This window comes from Numenius arquata, chromosome 9 (assembly GCF_964106895.1).
Source record: "Numenius arquata chromosome 9, bNumArq3.hap1.1, whole genome shotgun sequence".
In the NCBI taxonomy this organism is placed as follows: domain Eukaryota; kingdom Metazoa; phylum Chordata; class Aves; order Charadriiformes; family Scolopacidae; genus Numenius; species Numenius arquata.
In genome coordinates, this window is record NC_133584.1 from 19,660,262 (window position 1) to 19,685,275 (window position 25,014).

The 25,014-nt window shown below is 41.4% G+C and overlaps 1 protein-coding gene across 1 annotated transcript in view; it reads left to right on the plus strand.

Annotated features, from left to right (window-relative positions):
* Positions 1 to 24,116, plus strand: part of DOCK10 (dedicator of cytokinesis 10) — a 167,551-nt gene extending 143,435 nt beyond the window's left edge. Inside the window, exons 43-57 of the mRNA XM_074153246.1 lie at positions 415 to 552; positions 2,159 to 2,341; positions 2,897 to 3,007; positions 4,408 to 4,623; positions 5,324 to 5,381; positions 5,712 to 5,810; positions 7,536 to 7,642; positions 8,222 to 8,344; positions 9,291 to 9,404; positions 15,228 to 15,374; positions 15,873 to 16,083; positions 18,326 to 18,516; positions 19,199 to 19,299; positions 19,622 to 19,760; positions 23,381 to 24,116. Coding sequence (XP_074009347.1) covers positions 415 to 552; positions 2,159 to 2,341; positions 2,897 to 3,007; positions 4,408 to 4,623; positions 5,324 to 5,381; positions 5,712 to 5,810; positions 7,536 to 7,642; positions 8,222 to 8,344; positions 9,291 to 9,404; positions 15,228 to 15,374; positions 15,873 to 16,083; positions 18,326 to 18,516; positions 19,199 to 19,299; positions 19,622 to 19,760; positions 23,381 to 23,500 — 2,058 coding nt within the window. The 3' untranslated portion in view covers positions 23,501 to 24,116. The remainder of the gene's footprint in view (positions 1 to 414; positions 553 to 2,158; positions 2,342 to 2,896; positions 3,008 to 4,407; positions 4,624 to 5,323; positions 5,382 to 5,711; positions 5,811 to 7,535; positions 7,643 to 8,221; positions 8,345 to 9,290; positions 9,405 to 15,227; positions 15,375 to 15,872; positions 16,084 to 18,325; positions 18,517 to 19,198; positions 19,300 to 19,621; positions 19,761 to 23,380) is intronic.
* Positions 24,117 to 25,014: the final 898 nt, after the last annotated feature.

The following is a 25,014-nucleotide window of genomic DNA, read 5'->3' on the forward strand; positions in this document are numbered from 1 at the left end:
AGACAAAAGATTTCTGAACTGTTTATCATCTGTATCTCTTCAAGTCCTCAGGTGGATTCTGTACGTCTTCAAAAATTGCTCTATCAATATTGGCCTAGATGACTTACTGAAGGTCTCACAGCCACAATAAAGCAGGAAGCTCATTCTAGATTTAGTATCTCCTTTCTGTTACCCTAGCCCTTAAGTCTAGTGTATACCATCCGCAAGTAGGAGTACAAGCACAGGAAAGTGCCGTCCTTGAAAACCTGCCATGTAAAACAAGTCTGCAGCAAGGTGGGAATGCCTCGTCCACAGAGATTTTACATTGAAGAAAGCATCTCCCTAGGAACACTCCAATGTAAAGTCCAGGAGATCCTTGTTCTGTTTATTCACTTTAATAACCAGAACGTCCTTTCTTGTCTGTGAACTTCTCAGAGGCAGCTCCAGCAATCTGATTGCCAGAATGCATTGATGAAGAAAGTCTTTGACACACACATGCTCTTTTTGCAAATCAACCAGTCAGCAGCAGCTCTCAAGCACGTCTTTGCTGCTCTACGGCTGTTTGTAGCCAAGGTAACTACAGTTTTATTTTCTCAGTCTGACCGATTAATGTGACAGCAAGTGCAGCTGGAGGACAATCAGGTACTTTGAAAGAGTTTTGAACTTCACTGTATTAATGCTTATTCCTGACAAGGATCTTTTTATTTATTGCTGATTAAAAGAGAGAAGTTCAAAATATCTGAAGAATTTGTTCTATTTTGGAAAATGAAAAATTTACTAAGACAGTGAAACTTATAAGGCAAATAGATAAGTAATGTCCAGATCTGGAGTATCTGGCTATGTCACTGGCTTTCATGTTTTTACCACCCGTGGAAGAAAGCTTGAAACTCTAGAGGTACACGGTCTTCCTGGCAGATGCCCGGGTTGCAGAATCCAGCAATGAATGATTACAGCTGTCTCCAGAGGAGCTTGCAGGAGAGTATTCCATACCCTTCACCAAAAGTTCATCCAAACTAATACAGTTTTACAAATAACTTGTTTCCAAGAGAGAAGAGGCTTTTGGACAAAAACATGCTCATGTGTCAAATTGTTTATTTGCTTGCATTGCACATTTATAAATGATCATGTGGCATGATCACATATTTGTGTGATCTTATGCAAAGGCTTCATTGTGCCTTCTGCAAAGGCTGCACAATTTCCAAGTCATAGACTTAGGTGAGATCCCCTTAAAACTAACCAGAACAAGTAACAATTGCTATGGGGAAGTGAGAGTAAGCAAGGCTGGCCCGATCTCCCAGGTGTTTCTATGAAGCACAACAGTGTAGATCAGTTTAAACCGTGTGGCCTCCTGGTGGTTATCTCAGAGGAAAGAAGGAGGAGGTCATGCTTCTCCCAGTAACGTAGCTTGAGGACATGCAGGAAATAGGAAGTACACCATCCATAGACAGCTCTAAATGACATACCAGACAGTCAGGAACAGAGGAACTCTGTGCAATTGGGAGCACGAAAAAATATCCAGGATCACCCTTTTCATTCATCCTCAGAATAGAATTCTCATAGTTCTTCATATTCTTCATAGTTCTGTGGGAACAGGGTTCTGTCATGGCTCCTGCAGCAGAACCTCTGGGGCAATACTTGAGATCTGTACCCATTATGTACATCTTCCACTACTCCCCAGTCCGTCTTCTGTTGTATTCACCCTGCTGATAAATAGTAGGTGTGGTTTGGAGAGCCATCCTTCGCTCTCTGTTGTCTCCTGCTGTTCAGACCCTTGACCCCGGGAAATTTGCTGACTTTGCTATTCAAAGTATTTTCTTTCTCCTGAGCAGCTTTTGTAGCAGTGCAGAAGCCCACATGCACTTTGCCTGGTTAGCTTCTCTGCATTCCTTGCAGAGAGGCTGTTCTGCTTTTATGCTTGCTGTGCCCAGCTGCTGGCTGGGCTTCCTGGTGGCCAGTTTGATTGTGGCATTGCATATGGTGTTTGTATGAAAACCTGTGTGCAGTTTTTATTTAATTTTAATTTGCACATGGGATTATGTTTAGCCAGTGGGTAATTTTTTCAGTAAAACCTGGTGTCAATGAATATGGGAGAGTTGTTTTTACTAAAGCTTAACAGAAAGAAGTGTTGACTCAATAACTGTACCATGGCCTGAGAGTATTCACGCATTTTTTTCAATAGTTCCCATCAGCATTCTTCCAAGGACAAGCAGATCTCTGTGGTTCACTCTGCTATGAAATCCTGAAGTGTTGTAACCATAGGTCACGTTCAACTCAGACAGAAGCATCTGCTCTTCTTTATTTTTTCATGAGAAAGAACTTTGAATTTAACAAGCAGAAATCAATAGTCAGATCCCATCTACAGGTAAGTGAAGCGTGAGATCATCAGTATTTAGCTTATGTGCATTGGTTTTTATCATTATTATTTTTATACATTGTAGCAAAGTAATTCTTTTGGAGTCCTCAGACAGGCTATTCTCTGTGGCAGCTCGATTTTCCTGCCAAGTGTGAAGACATTGGGCTGGCTTCTCTGCTGTTCCTGGGCTGCCCGGCTCTGTTCCAGGGAGAGACAGCAGCTGTGAATGTAGCCACACAGCCAATAAATAGCCAAATAAATGGCTATTCTTAATTCACGTGCATTGCTTACAGCAGTGAGAACATAGCTAATGAAGGAACTAAACAGAATCTGATGATATAGTAACAGAAATGTAAAGTCTTAAACTGCAATATACGAGGAATTGCAAACATTGGAAAGATTACTCACAGTCCTTGCCTTTGTATGTTATCTTTTTAAGACAGGTATAAAAGTGCATCCCTGCTAGCCTGGTACATGAAGTTCTATTAAAATACAGGTTAAAATCTATTCAGGAACTTTGATTTTCTTTGCTAATTGCACCCTGTGTTTTCTCCCCCCAAACAGCTCATCAAAGCAGTGAGCCAGCTGATAGCGGATGCGGGGATTGGTGGATCTCGTTTTCAGCATTCACTTGCAATTATAAATAATTTTGCTAATGGAGACAAGCAGATGAAAGTAAGAAATATTTTTTGTCAATTGCTACCGCTTGCAAAAGGTCAACAATTTCAGAGGAGCAAGTGTTTCAGTGAATAAAATTGCTGGCTTTTATTAGACAGTGATTTATGCATTCATAGTGTGCCTTTTTTAGGCTGCCTGAAATCCATGAAAACGTTTGTGACTCAGAAGCTTAATAATGGAAAATAATTTTTAAAACAGAAAAGGAGATTTTTATTTGAAAATTGTATTCTTTGTTATTCACTGCTTATTTTGTTCATTCACCTGTTGTTAGAGAAGATATCATGCGTTGTGACTAATGGAACACAATTGCAGTTGACAAACAATTTATAGTCTACAAACTGTCCCTTTACTCTGTTCAGTAAACCTGTAGCAAAAACATGCAAGCCATTGGGTTTTGTAACAGCTTGCTAACCCCCTGAAAAAGGCACTTAGCTCTTAGATTAGTTACCTTTGCTATTATATTCATTGTCTCTACTAAAAGTATTGGAAAAGGATTTCAATTTTTAATTTTTACAATTCCTGTCCAAATATTTGTCAACATGCATTTTGAATTTTATACTTTGGCTTTTGTTCTCTGAAGGTGACTTTACGGTATCTCCACTGAGGCTAATAATAAAGTTAGGTTAAGCAAATTGGTAGATAATTAGCATAAGTAATTTGATGTCTTATTAAATAAGATGCAGTTACAATTGTATTCGTTTCCAAAGTCCAGCTTTGATTTCCTAGCAGTGCAGTCAGGCACACTGCTTCTGTAACACGCTCATCTATGTGTGACAGAGAGGGGAGGATTTAATTTCACTTAATTTTTCTGGATGTTTTTACTTTTAAACAAAGGGAACAAGGGGGAAAAAAGTGTGAAAATAGAAATGTATTTCATTGCCCATCTGAAAAAGAGAAACTGCAGAGCTGAGTTGAGAGCAGCTGATATGAGTAATACAAGGACTCTCTTTTAATCTCGCGCAGTGTGAGAAGGCCAGGAGCCAGCCTGTCGTGCTTTATTCACTGGGGTGAAATGTGCTGTGAGTGTAGTTAAGCAGCACTATCTCTCGTGCACGGTGCTGTTCGTCAGCTGGAAGTATAGGAGAATCTGATTCTAGATGCAGTAATCAACCGAGGAACAAATGTTTCCGTTTGCTGACTGCATTGGTGTTGCTGCGCACAGGCAGTTGTACAGCTGACTGACTGGGATATCTGGCAGGTGCTATGACACATCAGTAAAAACCATCAAGGATTTGTGTACAATATGTACGTAGTGTGGAACTGTGGCTCTGCTTCGAAGCCTGCTGAATTAGGGAAGGGGAAGAAGGTCTTCCATAAGCAGGACTTTAGGTCGTTCAGGGGTTCTGCATGTGGCTTTTTGGATGGTTTTAGTGATGTGTTGCTTATCTTTCCCAAAGAACGTTAATTTCCCAGCAGAGGTGAAGGATCTGACCAAACGCATCAGAACAGTTTTAATGGCCACAGCTCAGATGAAGGAGCATGAGAAAGACCCAGAGATGCTTGTGGATCTGCAGTACAGCCTAGCAAATTCATATGCCAGCACACCTGAATTACGTAGGACATGGCTTGAAAGCATGGCCAAGATTCATGCAAGAAATGGAGATTTATCAGAGGTAATGTAAATAAATGAATAGGAAATCCATTTGTCTTTAGTCTGAGATGTTCTGATGAAAGGGGCTCTGAAAGACAGACAGCAGTAGTGATCTAAGAGAAACATACAGCCTCTCTCATATACTTGAAATTAGAAGAAGACAGGTTTGAAAAACACCTAGAGATACCATGTGTTCATTATCCCAGTTTGTCTAATTCTGACTACCTGATATGTGCTTGAGTGAGACTTGAAAATGTCTGACGGGAAGCTGTGGTCAGTATCACGTTAGCATCTCTGCTGCTTAACCCTAACGGGCACAGCAGGTGTAGCGTAGATGAAGTTATGAATGGGGCATAACTTACATAAAGGATTTTCTTCTCCCTCACTACCACGCAGGAGAGGAGCTTCATTCATACCACTTTGTCCTTCTCATCAAAAAACTAAATGGGTGATGTAAAACTCCAGTGCATAACCCAGGAATGTCTTATTTACTAAGTAATCTTAATGGTTTTCTTGAGCAAATCTATGCTTTTACCCGAGACATCTAGTGATATTAACATGTAAGAAGGATTTCATCATTTAATCCTTTAGTTTGTTACATGGTTTTATTAATTTTGTGTTCCCTTTTCTGCAGCATGACTTGAAAAATATGTGCTTCTTATCATATATGTTCTGTAACTGTGTACTTTAACGTGTATGTGTATCTTGGTCTCTCATTACAGGCTGCTATGTGCTATATTCATATTGCTGCTCTAATTGCGGAGTACCTGAAAAGAAAGGGTAAGATCGACATATTCTACACCAACTATGTATCTATAAATATTATTGTTGAAAATAATTTTTGGCTGTCCTGCTTTCCTTTCTTATAGTTAAAGTATTCTTAAATTTGCTGGAATTCTTCCCAAATATTTTATTTTTTAAATGTATTGTAAATGCTAGTATTAGCACTGGAACAGTGAAAGTGTGTGTTTTGTGTAAAGAGGGTTAATTAAATGTTTAGTAAGCTAGTGCTAAAAGAGAATGCTTCACTTGTTAGTCTGTTGTTATTAAATATGCATGTATTAACACATACCAGTAGCAGTGTACTAATACCATCTTACACTATCATAGGTTACTGGAAAATGGAAAAGATTTGTACCTCACGTATGCTCCTGGAAGATGGTCAAGTCTCTGATAGTAATGTGTTACTAACAACTCACAATGGAGGAAGTGAGTGCTCTAACCGTGCCTGTTTATGGGTCAAATAACATAATTAGGGAATCAAATTACTGTTCTCCAGTTATCTGGAAAAATATCTACCAAAGCAAAAATATTGATAGTGCATGTTGATGGCTGTAATAGCAAGCAAGTAATGTTGGAAACCTTATATGTTACTTTCCTGATGCTCTTTGGCTGGTTTGATGAATTGCTCAGAATGTCTCTGGTTAAGGGCTTTTCAGCCAAGAGAGCAGTCTGCTCTTCATCAGCAACAGCAATCCCTCTCAGGTCAATTGGTGTTTAGCATGCAAATCCACATCCAATTCCTTGGCTAGCCAAAGCTGGGAGAGCACAGGGGCAGAATCAGTGTCTGGTTATCCATATGTAACTTAGCATAGATAAAGATTTTTTTTCTTTTTTCTTTTTTCTTTTTTCTTTTTTCTTTTTTCTTTTTTCTTTTTTCTTTTTTCTTTTTTCTTTTTTCTTTTTTCTTTTTTCTTTTTTCTTTTTTCTTTTTTCTTTTTTCTTTTTTCTTTATCTGTGATGCTTATTAGAGAAATAAAGTGCAGGCTTATATTATTAAATGCTTCTATGCCAGTGGTTATTTAGTTTATGAAATGTGTATTTCAAAGTAGTTCTCGGCATGAGATATTTTAGTAATTTCTGGGGGGCAAGGGCAAATATCTGGGGAAGAGAAAGCTCTTAGTTTTGGAGAGACCATGGTTCTCTGATATACTTGGAAGTGTCTGTGGATGAGATGAAAAAATGCATCCTTTTAGAAGGAAGTTTTCTGCGAAGAGCAGTATTTCAGAGATGGTTCACTAGTGGTAAAATACTTTGCATGAATAACAGATCACAGTATGCAGAGTGAGGAACTCCTGGGTTGTTTTAAACCTATGTTTAAATGATTTTCAAAGCTTGGCAGATGAGAAGGAACCCCTCTGTCTCAATGTGTGAAGATCAGCTTTTTAATTGTGCCTTACTAGCATTTTCCTACTTTTAAATTGAACATGAACCATGTCAGGAGTTTGTCGCCTCCACTGGAAAGTTTACTTTTTGCCATTCAAGAGTGGTAGTAAAATCTTTGCAGGTGAGGCACTGCCTGATCTGTAATGTGCGATGTCTTTGTAAGTTGTTCTTTCTGCAACCATTGCACTAAGGCACTAGCTTAGCAAATATTAAATGTAATCTCGGTTTTAATCCTGTGAACCTTCCCATCAGCAGCTTCTGCTACCAGACTGGGCTTTCCGCAAGAGTTCCTCAGTTAGGAACTGTGCCCCTCTCACTTAGGAAACCTGATGGGTGGGACGAGTGCAGGTCCCAGCAGGTAGCGTCAAGTGTCTGTAGGTCAGGCCAAGAGTCACAGCCCTGGTTTCATGAGTGTAAGTTGCCTGGCCTCAGCCTGTGATGGTAATTGCTGTATAGATGAGTGTTGCACGTATAGTTTTACAAGGACTGTACAGCTAAGGAACCGAAATGCCAAAGAGAGGAATAAGATTGCATCAGGAAAATGTTATAGTTGCCCGTTGGCTGAACAAGTGGGTTTATATTGTAGAGAAAATGTGTAATAGTCTCATAAATTCAGTCGGTCCCATTTGTGCTTCTCATCACTTGGGCTGTGAAAACAGTAACTAATCCAGTCAAATAAATCTCTCTGTTTTTAATGGCATCCAATAACTTTTTGAATTATTTGGTTATTCAATCATTATTTGACATTGTTATGACTTGCACTTCAAGGCTTATTTTCCATGGGATGGCCTGCTTTTCTGAGCATTACCCCCAACATTAAAGAAGAAGGTGCTATGAAGGAGGACTCTGGGATGCAAGATACTCCCTATAATGAGGTCAGCAGCATTACAATTTATATACTTGCTTGTGCATGTTACAACAAATTATAGTGAGAACATACTTCAGGTGATATTAAAAGGCACACAGCTTTTGAGTGAAATGTCATAGCTGTTGTACTAAATAGCAGGAATAGGTGTTTAGCTAACCAGAATGTTAATTACGAGAGCTGGAAGTTAGGGCAGGGGGGAGCCCATGAAGCAAACCTGTTCTTCTGAATGAGGTGCCCCATCCTCACAAGGCTTTGAGTAACCTGGTCTAGTGTGAGGTGTCCCTGCCCATGGCAGGGGAGTTGAAACTAGATGACCTTTAGGGTCCCTTGCAACCCAAACTATTTTATGATTATATATCAAGTATTCAAGTATTTTCATATTACTGTTATTTCAGGGTTTTTTTTTTTATCTAAAGAAGAGCTAGGTCACCAATACCTGATTAAACATTGTGTTGTTGAAATAAATAGTAATATAGAATATACAGAACAAAAATGAAATAGTGAGTTTGTCCTTTTGCTGCATTGCTGTTAATTAAATGCCACCAGCTCTTGAGTCACTGAACTATTTGTATTTGTGGAACTGCAGAGTGTTCTTGTGGAGCAGCTGGAGTTGTGTGTTGAATACCTGTGGAAGTCTGAGAGATATGAGCTCATTGCTGAGGTTAATAAGCCCATCATTGCTGTTTTTGAGAAGCAGAGGGACTTTAAAGTAAGTTGGTTTATTTTTTTTTTAATTATCTTAAGACATCGGTAAAGACCAAAATATTTTAGGGAAAAAAAAAAGGTGCTTTCTTTAAACAGAATGTTTTTTTCTTCCTGTCTGTAACTTCTTCTTTTAATGTTTTGTGCTGTCACTAAATGAAAAACTCTTGTACCTTACCTTTCTCTTTTCAGCATCAATACAACAATAAATGAACAAAACATTTTCAAACAAAACTCTTGTGTTAGCCAGTGGATGTGAATTTTTATACGTGTTTTTAAACCAAGAACATATTTACTTTGTATTTAAGTTTTGAAACTGCTGATAAATTGTGTGATATCTTCACAATTCCAGAGTTATCTTCATTTCTTATTTACATGGCAATTTCAATACATAATGGATAACAAGATAATAATATCATTTACTGATTTTTCTGGTTTTAAATTTAAAAAAAAAGCAGAGAGGTGGGTAGCTATAAGCTGTATGTGAGGAAGCAGGTCCTCAGATTTAAACTTAGCTGAAATTTTGGTTCACTGTCCCAAGAAAGGGCTTCTTAGTGATAATTGTGGATGCCATGTCTTTGCATAAGGTTGGGAGCTGATTGGAGTTATTGGCACCCTGCTTTCGCCTGCACGTAGGACACTGGAGTTCTCTGACCTGTTAGTAGGCCCCTACCACTGCCCAGTGGTGGGATGCTGGCCTTACTGTGTGACCCTGTACACAAAGGCAGCCACTGCCACAAAACTGTGTGCTCAGAAGATGACAGAAACCTTGAAATGAATCTTTAGTGGCTGCTGACAAAGCATGTGTCATTAAACCTGAGCACGTGCAGCCGTCTTCTCAAAGATTCGGTAATCCAGTTAAGGCAAGCCATGCTTCTGTAGAGCCTTAGTGTCATTTCTCAAAGTACTCGTGCTTGCTCACTTCCCCTCACTCTCCGTGTTTCCTAATGTAGAGACTGTCTGATTTGTACTATGACATCCACCGCTCGTACCTGAAGGTTGCAGAAGTAGTGAACTCTGAGAAACGTCTCTTTGGGCGATATTACCGTGTTGCATTTTATGGGCAGGTAAGTCAGCTTATGTTCTTTTGTCTCCACAGATTCCCAGATTTCAGACATGTTCTTCTAATCCTGATGTATTTCAGGGAAGGTAAAAGAGGAAAACACTTGGCAGTGGGTCATGGGGTAGAAAGTGCCTCGTGGGTCACACTCCAAGGAGGATTTTAGTCAGAAGAGAGAGCACTGGGGTGCATCTGCTGCAATGGATTTAGTGGTGTTATGGAGAACAGACCTGTACATCAGCTTTACTTCTTGACTTCATCAAGCAAAACTGAGACTGAGGCAGGGCAAGTTTTCTCAGAGTAAAACTTAGATAAAACCAGATAAGACATCTTTGATATATGGCCATCTCTTCAAATAGAGCTTAAAGCAGAGCAGTATGCAGTAGATGTTTTGCTGTGTTTCACACTGACTCTGACTTCTGCTTTCAGGCCACCTCTGATTCTGTGCAATATACTATAGAGTAGTTTTATTCCCTCTGCTGTCCTTCAGCATCCTCAAAGCATTATTTTGTGCTTTCTTCTGCTACAAGCCAATGTAGCAATCCAGTGTATTCTTTTAAGACCTAGTTTTGGCAAGCACACAATATCCTTTACTCTGAAATAATAAGGTGTGTAAACAACAGATTGATGTGCATCATTCTGTTTGCTAATTAGATTTTAATGCAGAAATTTGCTCTTTTCTCCTTTTGATCTTATTCAAGGCTGTGGTAAGTCTAGTTCTTTTGCATGTTTTGTTTAATTCTCCTCACACGTCCTCCATCCTTCCCTGTACTGTTACTTAACATTAACTTTCCTGTGCTCTCGATTCTTTGGTTCATGGCAGATAAAATAACATCGTTTTATTCATTGTTGCATCCTGCAAACTAATTTTTGTTTGTTCAGTTACCTGAATTACCAAGCTCTATCTGTCGCCATGTTGTGTGTGCACTGTGGGGCCCAATGCTGCATCATCTCATCTCAGTGAAAGTTTGTCTCTCAGCTTCACTGGGAGTGGGATTGGACCCCTTCTTCCTCCAATGAAAAGCTCGGTGTAGCATTAGTGCTGTTTGAATGCAAGCCTGCTGTCCTGGCCTGTGCAGTCTCTGACGTGTGGCAGTGGTAACAGGAGCTCTCTGGGCAGGCTGCAGCCACCTGCCTGATCGTCCCTCATAGGAGCAAGCAAATTGGGAGTCAGAGGGCAACGGCAAGTCCTTCCTCAAAATGAGGGCAGCAGAGGGGGAAATGGGTCTCTCCTACTTGCAACTTCTTGCCAGGGCTCTCCCAGAGGCAGCTGCTTCTAAGTGGGTAATTTAGCTGCGGCAGTTCTGCTGAACGGGGTTGAAATCTCTGTTAAAGTACCATGACTTTTCAGCCGCCAGTGCCACAAGGACAACTTCATTTAAACAGCTTTAGTGCTCTAAAGCATATGACTTTTTCATAGCTGCGTATTGCTGGGTCTGTTCCCTGGTGCCCCCGGACACTGAGCTCTAAATGCAAACAAGCACAGCTTCGTCCTTTCCTTTTGCAGAAGAGATGTTGTAAGGTAGAAAGTGGGACTGCTCTGCATTGCTCCTTGCAGAGGCATAGGGACAAAAATGGATGGCACAGTGCAAATAATTAAAGGTAGATCATTCCCATCAGCATTACTTGTGCCTCATTTACCAAGGAAAATAGGAGTGGGTGTGCAGAACTGATTAAGGAGAGCTTACCAGTCCACAAAGCACCGTGGCAGGTGTGGGAGCTTGACCTGGAAGAGAGATGGACAGAGTAGTGTCCTCCCATATACCAGTTATGCCTGCATATTTTTCCCTTCGGAAGGTTTTATTCCTGTATTTCTGTCAGTCCCTTTGTCCCATGTGCCACTTGCTTCCAGTTTGGCTGTGCAAGTGGAAAGGTATGGGTCCTTTTCGTCCCACTGTTGCCAAGAGTACTGCAGCCCTCTGTGCTGAAAGCAGTCTCGGTGCCCAATTCATTCAAAACATTGAAAGCAGTTCCCTTCTTTGTGCTTCTGGCAGACTTTGCACACTTCCTCCCAAAAGCTAATGGTTGCAGATTTTACTAGTATTACACAGTTAAACCAGTGTAAACCAGTATGAATTGCTCTGCTTGGGCCGCTACAAAGGAAATACCCTAGAAGGAAACTCAGTATGCATGTATGGATGCTCAGTATGCAGGTATGGGATTCCCTTTGTCTTACACGTACATTGGTCTATAAAATACCTGTGGGTAGATACATACAAGCACACACATATAAACCATACATTATTGCATATATGCATTTAATCATTAAACTTTTTATCAATTATATCAATAATTAATACATACGTATATATGTTTTGTAAAAATGGAACACTGCTATTTCTTAACTGAAACAAAAACTGCAGAGAAAGCAGGTTAAAGGACAAAAGAATGTTGCGAATACTGTTTGTTGAGAGAATTTTGGGGGTTCTTGGTGGAAAAAGAAAATCTGCAGCTGCATCTGAAAACTATTCTTCTTCATGCAAAGGTGGAGACAGTATTTGGTTACTGCATTGCTGCAGGGACCCTCTGGAAGGGTGATTTGAATGAATGTGGTCCTTAGGGAGGATGTAGTCGCTTGTTTTCACCAGAGAGCTTTATTTGCCAGCTCAGGGAGCCAGATCTCATTCTCATGGCAGTTGCTGTTTTAGACTGCAAACTGTTATGCACCTTTGGTGACAACATCTCGTTGCACCACCAAGTGGCCACACTAGCCAGTGTTTATAATTTTATTTACAGATAAGTCTTTCGAGAAATCAAGATCATTCTTGAATTAAAAAAAAAAAAAAGCTGTTAAATATGTTGAATAGCTGAAAACTCATATTGTGCTGATAAGCAAAGATGTTCAAGACTTGTTTTCTGAGCAGTGTTAGGTAAAGGTAGAGCTGAGGTTTTGTTCTCCTATCTGTAGAAGTGCAAGAAGCTGTAGAAGTTGGAGGGCAGATTTTCATAGCAGTAAGCTGACTGCAGGTTTACATCTGAAGATCAGAAGACAAGTTCCCTTTTCCAAATGTCATAACACAACTGTAGCTTCCTTACCAAAAAGTGGAATGTACTGACTTACCATAGGAAGTGATGCTCACTCGATGCAGATGGGGAAGAATCCATTAAATGCTAATTCTTGGCAGGTAAAGCAGAAGGCTTTACTTTTGGCTCATCAGCTGCAGGGACGGAGTGTATTCTTCTAACAAAGGGTAGAAAGAGTCAGAGTTGCTGTGAGCTCCAAGGGCTGTGACTGAGGGCGTACGGGGAGGAAGGAAGGGCCTTTTCAGTGCTCCAGTGGTGACAACCCAGGTCACACCTTGACAGCACATCAGAGCTCAGTGAAAACCAATAACCTACTGTCCAGGAGGTCATCTCCCTTCCATTACATTTGGCTGCTCCATGTAATAATTTTCATCTGTAAGGCTGCATTGATCTTGCAGGGCAAACCCAACCAGTATGAAAATAATCTAGCGATATGCATTGATAATGTGACCTTGGTTGTTTAATATTTTAAATTCCTGAAATTGGAGCATATTTGGCTTGTAAAAAGTACTTAATCTTACTTTCAATAGTTGTTGCCAGACATAGAGCATATGGCAGACACGATTATTTATAGCTCACAATTAACATCTTGCCACTTGTCAGCTGAAATACTGTAGGGAATATGTACTTAAATGATGTCTCTTGCATTAGAGACGAGACTAAATCTGTTAGTTGTTTGTTTTCAGGTTTGGGGTTTTTTTTAAGCAAAACCATTAATACAGATATCATCAGTGTGCCATGCAGCATCAGCACAGAGGTTTGGCACTTACATATAAACACTGTGTTCCAGCATGCAAACATACAGAGAATCAGTGTTTAACTATATTCTAGTTTGCTATGTGATTAATTTGGAAAACATGAGGGCTTTTGTTGAAAACATTGAATAGTAGCAGAAAACAGATGTTTTTGGACAGAAGCGAACCTGAGCAGCCTGTATGGTTGCATGAGACTAATGAGGTTTTCCCACATAAAGCAGTTTTGCTTCAGTGGAAACAAGATCAGAAACAAGGTTATGATCCTGCAGATCTTTTCTCAGTGAAATCAATAGAAAGTCAGTTGCCTGCCCAGCTCAGTAAATGTTTATAGGGTGTCAGCTTTTGAGCTCTAGATTTGATCTCTAATTACCTGTGAAGTTCTTCATATGCCTGTGGAGTTTAATTGATAATATTGTTTAAAAATGTACAATGTTAGAAGGTCACTGTGAGACTGATTAAGATACTGTCAGACAAGCTGCTGTTGCTGCTATTAGTCATTGGTTTCCAGTAGTGCCCACGTTGCTGCTGGCACTTGACAAATTAAAAGACCATTTTATTGCTCCTTGTCCTCTCTGAAGGAGAAGTCAGATGCACATATTTGTTAATCCGTGTTGAAGTAAAGCTTAGGGTTTTTTTTTTCCTAAGCAAACTTTGAGATTTACAGCTAATGTATTTTAATTCTGTGTATTTTGGGGGAAGATTTGCCTACTCTAGAATTTTAGTGGCCAAACTTGAAATATGCTTCAACATGAAAAGGGTGTATTTTGCACAAGTACCTTCCCAAAGAGATTTTGAAGATATCTCTTGACTTCACTCATTTGTGCTTCTCTCTTTTACAACAGATGGCAGTTTGCCTAGCCATATTGTAGAATTAGCTGTCTAAGCCTCGTCGTGTTAAGTTTAAAGGGCATTGGGTCTGACATCATTAATGCTGTCTTCCTTTCCCCTTTATCCCTGCAGCTGCAGGTATTTTCCTTTGGGTCACTTTGCATTAAGGTGAAAGGAAGAGGCTTTGGGTACAGCTGCAGCAGTTAGCACTGCCAGATTTCAGCAGCAGCATATGGAATCCTAGGAGGAGGGCTGGTGCTGCGCATGGCGCTGGGACAAATCCAGTCCTTATTAATGGGGCACCTGCTGCGTTCTGCTCAGCTGGGAAAGCTGCTTGCAGAGTGTTGATGTACATGTTCATCCTGTAGCAGTTGAGTGTCTCACCTGCACGCGATGCAACACTGTTAATTTTCTGAGGTCAGCATTTCTTCTGAAGCCTGGCAGGTTCTTGTTCATCTCTTCAATGGAGCCTTTTACTAAAGCTCTGCAAAGTCCATCCAGTGTAATAAGTAAATGACCTTAATGAGATTGAGCTTTTTTGCAAAGGAGTACAGTCCCTGTGTCTTTTTCTTTTTTCTTTTTTTTTTTCAAATGTTAATCATTTACTAATTGTCTGTGAAAATGCTGCAATTCCATATGGCCTTTCAAGATGCCACCAGAGTTCTTCTTCAGCCGCCCTGAACAGATGCAGACCAGTTCCCAGGTGCTCCCATGCCATGGCCCTGCACATCGCTGCAGGCAGCAGTGCCCTGTGCACACGTAGCTCCCAGATGGGATGTGCTGGAGGTGGCAAGCTGCAGGCACCCAGCTGGGCTGGGCATCCAGCAAACAGCTGGTACACTCGTGCTTCCGAAATAGTTAATTTAACCAAATTATTAAAAATTAAAGACTTTTTAATGTCCAATTTTTAATTCATTAGGGTTTTTTCATCATACACATCGACATTGTCAAGAAGGCACTTTAATTCTTTAAACAGCTAGATCTCTTACATGAATAAATGTGTGAGTTATTTCCTGGGTAACTTGGGAGATACCAGTATAAATGCAGACATCTAGGTATGTGTCTGCTAGGAGCTGAGAGAGGTAAGCTTTTACCTTAGGTGCTGGAAATGGCATACTGGAGGCTCTGGTGGGGAGGCAACCTTGATTCCAGGTGTAAGCACCTCGTTCCAGCTTTGCCCTGTCAGTTGTGCTCACTGTATCCTTCCGTTTCTTTCCAAACAGGGCTTTTTTGAAGAAGAGGAAGGTAAAGAATATATCTATAAGGAACCCAAATTAACTGGCTTGTCTGAGATCTCTCAGAGGTTGATGAAACTTTATGCAGACAAGTTTGGAATAGATAACGTGAAGATCATCCAGGATTCCAATAAGGTGTGAAAGATGTGCAGTTCTTGTGCAAGGGGGAGAAGTGAGTGCATGGTTCATGTTGAGAGCTATGTTTTGAATGAATGTGAAATGAGTGTGCGCGTGTGTGAACTACTATGACCTAGTTCTACAACCAAAAAAGGACCTTAGCCTTACAGTCTGGCAGGTGCTGTATGGAAACGATGATGTTACAGCAGGGCATCGCAGGAACAGAACATATGCCAGGGTATGCCTGCAGAGAGCATGCAGATGTTTACTGCAGTGCAGAAGCAGGTTGTTTTCTCTCTCATTTAGCTTTCACCCGCTTTTGCCATTGACTGTATTCAAAAGTCTAACTGTTATTAGTTAAGTATCTTTGTATTAATCTGTGGTCTGAATATTACATTTGGAAGTCTCAGTTTTACTGAGTATTGCCATGATAGATAAAAGCATCAGAAATATAATGGATGCCTTGACAGTTCCTCACACTTAACAGGATTTTATTGTTTGCTACTGTTAACACAGGTCAACCCCAAAGACCTGGATCCAAAATATGCCTACATCCAGGTGACATATGTCACGCCTTTCTTTGAAGAGAAAGAAGCCGAAGATCGAAAGACTGACTTTGAAATGCATCACAACATCAACCGTTTTGTGTTTGAAACACCTTTCACGCTCTCAGGAAAAAAGCACGGAGGTGTAGAAGAGCAGTGCAAGAGACGCACAATCCTGACAAGTATGTTTGCTCAGGCTGCTTTCCCCCTCCCCTCCCACCTTTGCCAGCTGAGCCCAGCAGTGCGTTTCACATGCCAGGTTTTCCACAGTCAGCGGGCACAGCGTGTTGTGCAGAATGATAAGTAATCTTCTCAGTGTGTCCATTGGCAAAGTATGTGCTTTCTTACAATCCTGCTGACCGTCCTAGGGAAAGTTATTTTCATTTGTGGAGTCATCGGCTGTCTTATTTTTCCTTATTATTGACATCTTAGCTGTTCTTGGAGTGATGTAATTTGGGAGTGGTTCTGCTGGAGGCAGCTTAGCACTCAGAACCATTGTTCTTTTAATAACAAACAAGTCAAAGAAAAAGCAAAGTAGGGTGCCTATTCTGCAAAGAAGAGTAAAACTTAGCAGATAGGAGTTTTTGTTCAAAATAGGAGCATTTTTTAAAGGAAGAGGTAATATTTCATCTCATTGGGCACAATCAGTGTTTTAAGACACGAATATCAGGAGCGCTAGCTGTGTCTGTTCTTACTGCGTCTTATTAAACAGGAAATGTTTAGTTCCTTATCGTGATTGAAATCTCTTTTTAAAGAGGCATCCTTCATGAAAGTACTACTGAAACTTGACCTGTCTGAATTTTGGCTGGGAGTATGAGAAACTGTCTGAGATGAAGATGTTCTCATGGGCAGTTGTGAGCAGAGAGGCTGATGCTCACAGCAGAGGCTCCTGAGTGACAGAAAATCCAGTTCCTCACCGACTTCAGTGCATCTGCTTCCCCCAAAGGGCAAAGCAAAGAAAGCTGCTTGCAGTACAGGCGTGGTCACCCAAAAGTTTTGTTCTGACAAGTCAGGAAAGAGGCACTGATGTCTGGGGGCATCATTACGTGACACAGCTTTGCTTGTAAGAAGAAGAAAAGAGTAGCAGCTTGTGTGTGGGTTTTTAAAGTGCTTGAGCAGCAGTAGGTGTTTTGAGACCTGTATTGAAGCAGGTAGTTTCACTGACTTGAAAGTGCAGCTGTTATGGTATGTCTGGCAAAAACAGAGAGGGTTGTTCTTCCAGCAGAACATTTTCTCGAGGCTATTACGTGCTGCCATCAGCTCCCAGCTCTCTCAGCCTGCCTCCATCTTTGGCCTTAGCTGGGAACTTGATGACCTTCTCTTCTCCCCTGCTTTTCCCTCTGGCACCTGCCTCACCTCAGTGCTTTTCTGTAAAGGAAACATCTTTCTTTCCCAGCCTCCTTTGATAAAGTCATATATTTTCATTTACTTCCCGCGTAAAAAGAGGTGCTTTCAGTTTGAGAAGAAAGCAGGGTTTACTGATATGACTGGAGGAGCCATGGAAGTTCATTGTGCTGGGCAGAGGTACTGGGTGGCTGGAACAGTACCTGCTCAGCGTTTCTGCCCCAGCGGCTGCTGCCTGTGTGGTGCAGAGAACAAGTCTGGCTGCACTCTGTGGATTGCTGGTTCTCAGCCGTGCAGAGTTGTGACTCATGCTTCCAGCTCTGGAAGTCCTGGGTTTCCAGTTCTCCAAGGAGACAGCCACCCTGTAAGCTGGAGTTCGTTTAGGTCTGAGCTGATGGACAGCAGATGCTCACCGGAGGAGGGCATACACAGTTTGGGACGCCTCCCAAAGCATATGGGACAATCAGGAAAAGATTGTTAGTTTAGATCAGACTTAATGCACTGTAACTGTACCTTTGCCAGACTCCCTGAGATCTGTGAAAAGGCCTTGACTGGAAGGAAGGGGTTTTAATACCTCTGTCAGCTCCCACAGCAGTATTTAGGTTGAATACTAAAAGTAACTCCTTACTACTTTAAGGATGTTGTTGTAATAGTAGTTCATCTGTGGGTGGGCAGTACCCAGTTCAGCTAAACTAGAGGCTCCTTCCTCTAACTTGAAACATGTTTGATGGGATGTTTTGAGCTGTTTGAAGTTCGGTACAGGCTTATCATTTAGTGCTTTAACTCAGAAGAAGAAATTTGTGGATTCTGAAATCTACGTGGGGAGAGCTTTTTGCCACGTGGTTGTGACATCTCAGTAGCAAAGAGTGGTGAATTCAAAAGGAAATGCTTTTCCTGTGCCAGGTACATCAAAATTCAGTTTGCACCTGCTGTGTCACTTTCACTCATTTGATGATTAAAATTAATTTGCATAGATTGATTGACAAAGTCAAAAGCTCATACTTTGACTTAATTGTTTTGCTTTCTTAAATATTGTCTTGTTGGGTGAGTTTCTCTGATATATTTCTTGCTTTTGAGTAGCCAGTCACTTGTTTCCCTACGTGAAGAAGCGTATTCAAGTCATAAGCCAAACCAGCACAGAGCTGAACCCTATCGAAGTAGCGATTGATGAGATGTCCAAAAAAGTCTCAGAGCTCAATCAGCTTTGCACAATGGAAGAAGTGGACATGATCCGACTGCAGCTCAAACTCCAAGGAAGTGTCAGTGTCAAGGTAATGACAACTTGCCTTTTTTTTTTCTTTTTTTTTTTTTTTTAATGTGTCTACCTAAATTTTTATTCTGATTTTCATCATTCCAGACGTGTTTTGTCTGTTTTATATTTCTGGTCATATCTTGTATTCCATCGCTGTTGGAGTGCACTTTAAAAATGTAAGGCAATGGAAAATTCTCCACTGATGTTGATGATTGCTGGATTTATGTGCAAATATAGCTACTATAGCTACTTCAGTCAAATCTTCTTCAAATGTGTATTAAGACCTTTCTAACAAGACTATCACATGTCGCTTGAGAATACAGCCCATCACACAGCCAAGCATGCACACAGTTTAAAGGGAGTTTTGTTAGAATTAGTTTTGTCATCTCCTATTTAGAAAAGTTGGGATTGGTGAGAGGTGCATGTATTTCTGGTGCCCTCATTAGAATGAGTTCAAACATATAGCTTTCTAGGTGGTTAACTAGCTGAGGACTTCCAAAGGCCAACAAAGATATGCAGTTTGTGCGGGGCTGACCAGCTCCCTTTTCCTCAGTAAAGCTCTTCAGGTTTCGTTCAGGTGACACAAAGGAGTGATGGTCATCACAGAGGCTTGGTTGCCTGAGGCCAGTCCCCAAGCCTTGGAATACAAGAGGCAATGACAATAAACTGCTTTGCACCTAAGCCATGTATTTTTCCCCCAGGTAAATGCTGGACCAATGGCCTATGCTCGAGCTTTTCTTGAAGAGACAAATGCTAAGAGATATCCTGATAATCAAGTTAAGCTTCTGAAGGAAATCTTCAGGTAAACATTAAATTTAGACTTTCCACCCTCTGCATAGCATGAGTAGATGTGACGTGAAATCAGGCTGAATTGAACTGGGCTAATTTACATCTGCATTTACCCTATCTTACAAGCCTTTCCCAAGAAAACATTTACCGAAGTTTTGGGCTATCCTAGTAGCCTACATTCCTCTTGTTCTGAGGATGAGTTCTGAAATTCGTTTCTAACAAGGTGTAATTTGCAAGGGGAAGAAGAGATACAGTAGTGTGTGTATGTGTATAGATAGATATTTTTCATTACTGCAAAATTTATATGGTTGTTCTTTGTGTTTTTGTGCTTGTAGGCAATTTGCAGAAGCATGTGGACATGCTCTTGATGTCAACGAACGTCTTATTAAGGAGGACCAATTTGAATATCAGGGAGAGATGAAGTCTCATTATAAGGATATGCTCAGTGAGCTGTCTGCAGTTATGAATGAACAGGTTAGATCATCTGTTTTGGTGCTGATTGGGCTGAATGAGGGTGACTGCTAGTGTCTTCTGGTGACAAATGAAGCTGTAAAGCAAAATACTAAAAGTAAAACCTGGTAGTGCAACAGTGACTGAGGAAACATAGTTTACTCTTTTGGGGTTTTTTTCCTCTCTGTTTTTTTAAATCCAGCTGTATTATATATAATGAATCTGATTGATGAACAAAAATTTGTCTTATTACCTGTCTTGCTACATATTGAGAAGTTGAATGTTCATGAACCTAAAGGCAGACTGATGCCTAGAGGTATAGAAAGATAACCAGTTAAACTAGTGTTTTATGCTTTGCTTGCTTTATCCTACAGCTGTGATGTATTTAATTAAAACAGTAAATTGCTTTTAAGACCTAGCTTATAACTAGAGGAGATATCCTTATAGCTTCTATTTGTGTTCAGTTTTCAGAGCAAGAGTTATTTCTTTTTTGTTTTTTTATCTTGAAGTACGCTGTTGAAATACATGGCATGTTAAAACTCTTCAGCTTCAGAAGGAAGAGCATGCATGGCTACATTAGATGAAATACATCCCAAAATACTGAACTGGACTTCAGAGCACACTTACAGCTATTCTGTTGCTGTGTCTATGTAGATATTTTTTTATTATGTTTTCTGTTTTAATTTAAATATCAAGTGATTCTACATATTAAAGTGCAAATTAAATCACACTTAATTATTTCTCTGCCTGCTTATGTGTAGGCCACCTTAACTTGCACCTGAGAAATACTTCTTCTCTAGCAGTTGCACTGTATTTCCAGGTGCCTATTGCACACATAAACACTGTTTGTGTACAGTTACTTTATTTAACCATTGGTGTCAGTGATGGCATCTCACTGAAGAGTCTAATTGGCACCCCATTAGACAATACTCTATTATTCATCTTCACATATGAAGAGAATAAGGATTTACTGGAATTTTTGGCCCATTGTTACTCTTACTGTGGAATTGAGCTAGTTTTTCCCAGGGCATAGGGCTGTGTAATTGCTTTGCAAGCTTGGTGGATGGCAGGTGGGGGTCAAGCTCAGTGGTGGTTGCTGTTTTGTTCTCCCTTGCTGTTTAGGTGTATAAGGATTTGTGAACCTCAAGCATTCCAGTAATTTTATCATAACTAATATTTATCACTGTTTGTTATGTTAAGTATGTAAGTATTCAGGGTGTCATTTGTTATTCAATGTTCGTGCCTGTCCCATGGAAGTTATTTTGGCCATTCAGTCAGTGTGCATAGGCAGTACCATATGTCTTGTGTGAACTACTGTTCCCCACAAGAATGGAAAATATATGGTCAACTTAAATGAGGCATGAGCAGCCCATCGGTTTCAGCATTCATAAAATATTTGGTGAGTTCCATTAAACACTCACACCTATATTTTGTATCAGTGAACTCTGAGTTTTCTTCATGTAAATGAAAAGACTAAATAATACAAAATTACTTGTACATAACAATGTTAATATGAAAAGCTAAGAGTTCATCTGGCAAAAGTAAAAATTGTCATCTGTTTAACCAAAATCATCTGAATTTGAGAGTCCACGCTGAAAACTTGCAGCCCTGTGGGGCAGCCTTGTAAGTGACAGCTCAGTTTTCCAGGCAGCATGGTTTTTTGGGAAAACTCTACTTCTCTTGCAATGAATGCATGAGCTCCCTGCTTCTGAGCAGAACGTGGCCTCAGAGAAATCATATGCTATAAATTGTGGCCGAAACATTTATCTCGCAGTTGGGAACCTTGAAGCTCTGTTGTAACTGTGCTGTGTGCTTTACACCAGTAAGATTTGCCATCTTTCCTGTTGTCGTATTCGAGAGGGTTTTGTTTGCTCACCCACTGACAGTGACTCTTTCATCACCATATGTTTTTTCTCTTTTCTTGTTCTGTTTTGTTTTTCTTTTCTGACAGCTCTGTCATGGTCCTTGCTTATACAGCTTCTCTTCTTCCCTGTCTAACATTTCCCTCAATACTATAGCCAAAAGTGGTATGTTCATTTTTCTTACATCTATTTTTTTCTTTTAATGTCATGTACTTTCCTCACTTGCTGGTTTTTCTACTTGGTATGTTTGTTTAGTTTCATGTCTAATGACTCCCTTGCTCAGGAGTCCACAAAGAGGGACAAGGTGTACGTGTGATGTATTGTCCATGAGCAGCGTTGAGATGCGTGTTCTTTAGGATCCTGTTGGGGAACTTGGGGAGGTCAGTGGGGCAGCTTGACAGAAGTATGTTCCAGTAGTAGCAAAAGCGGCCAGATGGAAGGGCTAGGGACAAATGATTGGCACAGAGAGGGGTTGATTACACCGAGCCCCCCCTGTCCCGTGAGTGTGGTCCGCTTCTCAGAGCCCTGCCCACCTCGCTGCTCATGGCCGTACCCTGGGACTGGGGTGCAGTGGGCAGTGTGCAGGCCCCGGCTGCGCAGGCTTCAGGAGGACTAGTACAGCCCAGTGCAGCAACAGCCACCCCGAGCTCCTCTTCTGCTGCTGCCACCCCTGGGGACACTGCTGGGTTTGAAGTCACGTCTGGGTGAGGCCAGTGGTCTGGGCAGAGTGTGAGCCACAGCCCGCCTGTGACCAGGCTGCCCTTCTCTCCTTGCAGCCCCCCCAGCTTTGCTGGGAGCTGCCAGGGAGCGCCCCAGTCCCGAGGCGCTTCCTCCAGCCTGTGGCGAGGGAGCAGCCCCTTCCCAGAGCTGCTGGGCTGCTGGATCAGGCAGGAAGGCTGTGGAGGAGGCAGCGTGGTCATGTTTGCCCGAGTCGTAAATGGTGTGGCTGATCCGCAAACTCGACCAGGGGGCTGATGGCGTAAGATTACACCTGAAGCTTTGTGAAGGGGAAACGTTTCTCCTCCACCACTGACAGCTGCGGGTCAGTGGGGATGTCCCATGTCTGCTGTGGAGGCTTCAACATAGTGCCCCATGGAAGAAGGCAGATTTCCAGTCTGTATTTATAGAAGTAAGTAGGAAAAATAGCTATTACCAAGGCTAAAAAGAATTTCAGAAAAAAAAAAATCTTTCTTCTTGCTAAAGCCTATATGTAGGACAGGGCAGAGCAAGCTTTGGCCACTGCTCCTCCCTGAGAGCGCAGCTCTGCCCACAGCCTCAGCCTGGCAATTGGTCCAAACCCTGCTAATGGACACGTTTTTTCAGCTGCTGTGAGTGTGGAGCTCAGTGGGGATGCTGCATACCCCGAAAACTGCATGGGAAAGCTGGGGCCAGTCTGTATCACGGGCAGTAGGTGCTTGGGCAGGTGTCTGCTGAGTTTATAGAGTGTAGGTGAGTTCTCAATGTTTGTATGGAAGTTGTTAGAGAAACGTTGTTGAGGGAACCCCATGAAGTACCACATGGCAGAAGCTGCTGACCCCATCCCAGCCCCGTTTATCCCCCCAGCTCAGAGGACGTCCCTCCTCCCGCTCGCTGCAGCCTCTGGTCTCTTCTGGGGTCCCTGGGCAAAGGTCCTTTTTCTCTGTCAGATCCTTAGCATCATTGTGTAATAAGCAAAAAATGGGAAATCCTTGGTTAGACAAGGGACACTTCAGACACCAAACTATTCAGATCTCTCTCACTGTTTCATGTTTTTTTTTTTTTTCTTTTCTATTTTATGAAAAGATTGCATACAAGGAGGACTCAGCAAAACAGCAAGGAATTGAGCGCACCTATTCGCGAGTCATCAATAGAGCCAGCTCGTCTGTGCCAGCAGCAACCACCCCAGCAAATCCTGATGCTTGACTGCGGCGTGGGAACACACGGCGTTGGGAAGACCTGGGGTGGCTGGAAGATTTTTTTATTGTTTGGTCGGGTTTCTTTCCTTTTAGATTAATAGTACTGAAAATTAATTTGATCACGGACAATGCCAGGAAAAGGATTTGTGGGTTATGATTTTAATTTATTGGAAGTCTTCACAGTGTTATTTTTTAAAACTGTAAGCTTGATTTTTTTTTTTTTAATTATTTTTTTGCCTACCCCAATATTTGCACATTCCCTATCATTTTTTTTTGTTGTCGATTTTTGGTTTTGAGCAGCCTTTATAAAGCCAGGCTGATTATGAAATTCCCATTGAACAGATAGGTACACAGCAAACCCTAAGTTTGCTATAAATTATAATATATCTAATACTAAGTCCTAGTATACATATATTTTAAAGGTCAGAGTGGATGTTTTATAACATTTAAGTATATTGCAATTGTAAATAGAAGATGTGTAAAATATGTCATTTTTACAAAATTTAAAAAATATCTTTTTAGTTAATTATGACAGTACTAAGAATATGGATAACATTTCAGTTACCATTATATTAAAATATTTGTGTATGTGTATAAAAGCGTCCATAAAATTTTCTCTTTGGAGGTCTGTGCATCGGTTCATTCCCATGTCAGCCCTTTGCAGAGCGGTGGAGATCAGGATGTCCCCTGCATCCTGGCTGTCTGTTGTGTTGTGGCTGCAGATAGGAACGTTTATGACCATCTGCAGAATGTGGCTTCAGATCCTCTCCGTGGCCCTGGGCTGAGGCTGCCCTGGGAAACAGGGGCTCAGTGTAGTCCTCCTGCTTGCGGCCAAGGAAGCTCTGCTCTTCCTTTGAAGTTCATAGTCCCAGATTTTGTCTGGGGGCCGTTGGGAAACTCTGTGCCTCTAGTGAGATGTTTCGGTTTCTGCATCATGTTGGGATGAGGTGGAGTGGTTCTGCCAGCTTTCATGAGCTCCTTTTAACCTCAGCACTCCCATGCTACTTCATGTTCATTTCCTTTGACGATAGAAAATCCCTGTGTTCAAGGGTCCCTGCTCCTTGTGCGTATATGTTAAGAACCATCTCTTCTATGCATACAGTTCCCACAGTTCCATTAAGGTGTAGCTCATTTTCCCTGGAGAACCCTGGTGATTGCCCTGAGGCCTCCACAGGTTCACAAGTGTTCGTTCAGGTCAGAGGCCAGTGCTGTGTCTTGCTACGTGGGGATGTCAGGAGGGTTGTTCCAGTGTGTTGCCTCCTTCTGCCCTACTGTCTCCTTCCCTGTACATCTTCCTGTGACACCCCGGGTTCACAGCTGGTGAATCTCAACTCAAGTTGTAGCCTTGTTGTAGCAGGTAGAAGTTACCTGCTCGTTTATATATATGGGAGGAACCAGTCATTGGTGAGGACAGCAGGAACCCGCAGTAGAGAGGAGATAAGTCTGAGCATTGAGCCCTCTTGTCCCTAGGTTTGCTGGTCTCACTGGACTCATTTTGCGTTTACCATGATTTGTGTTTAT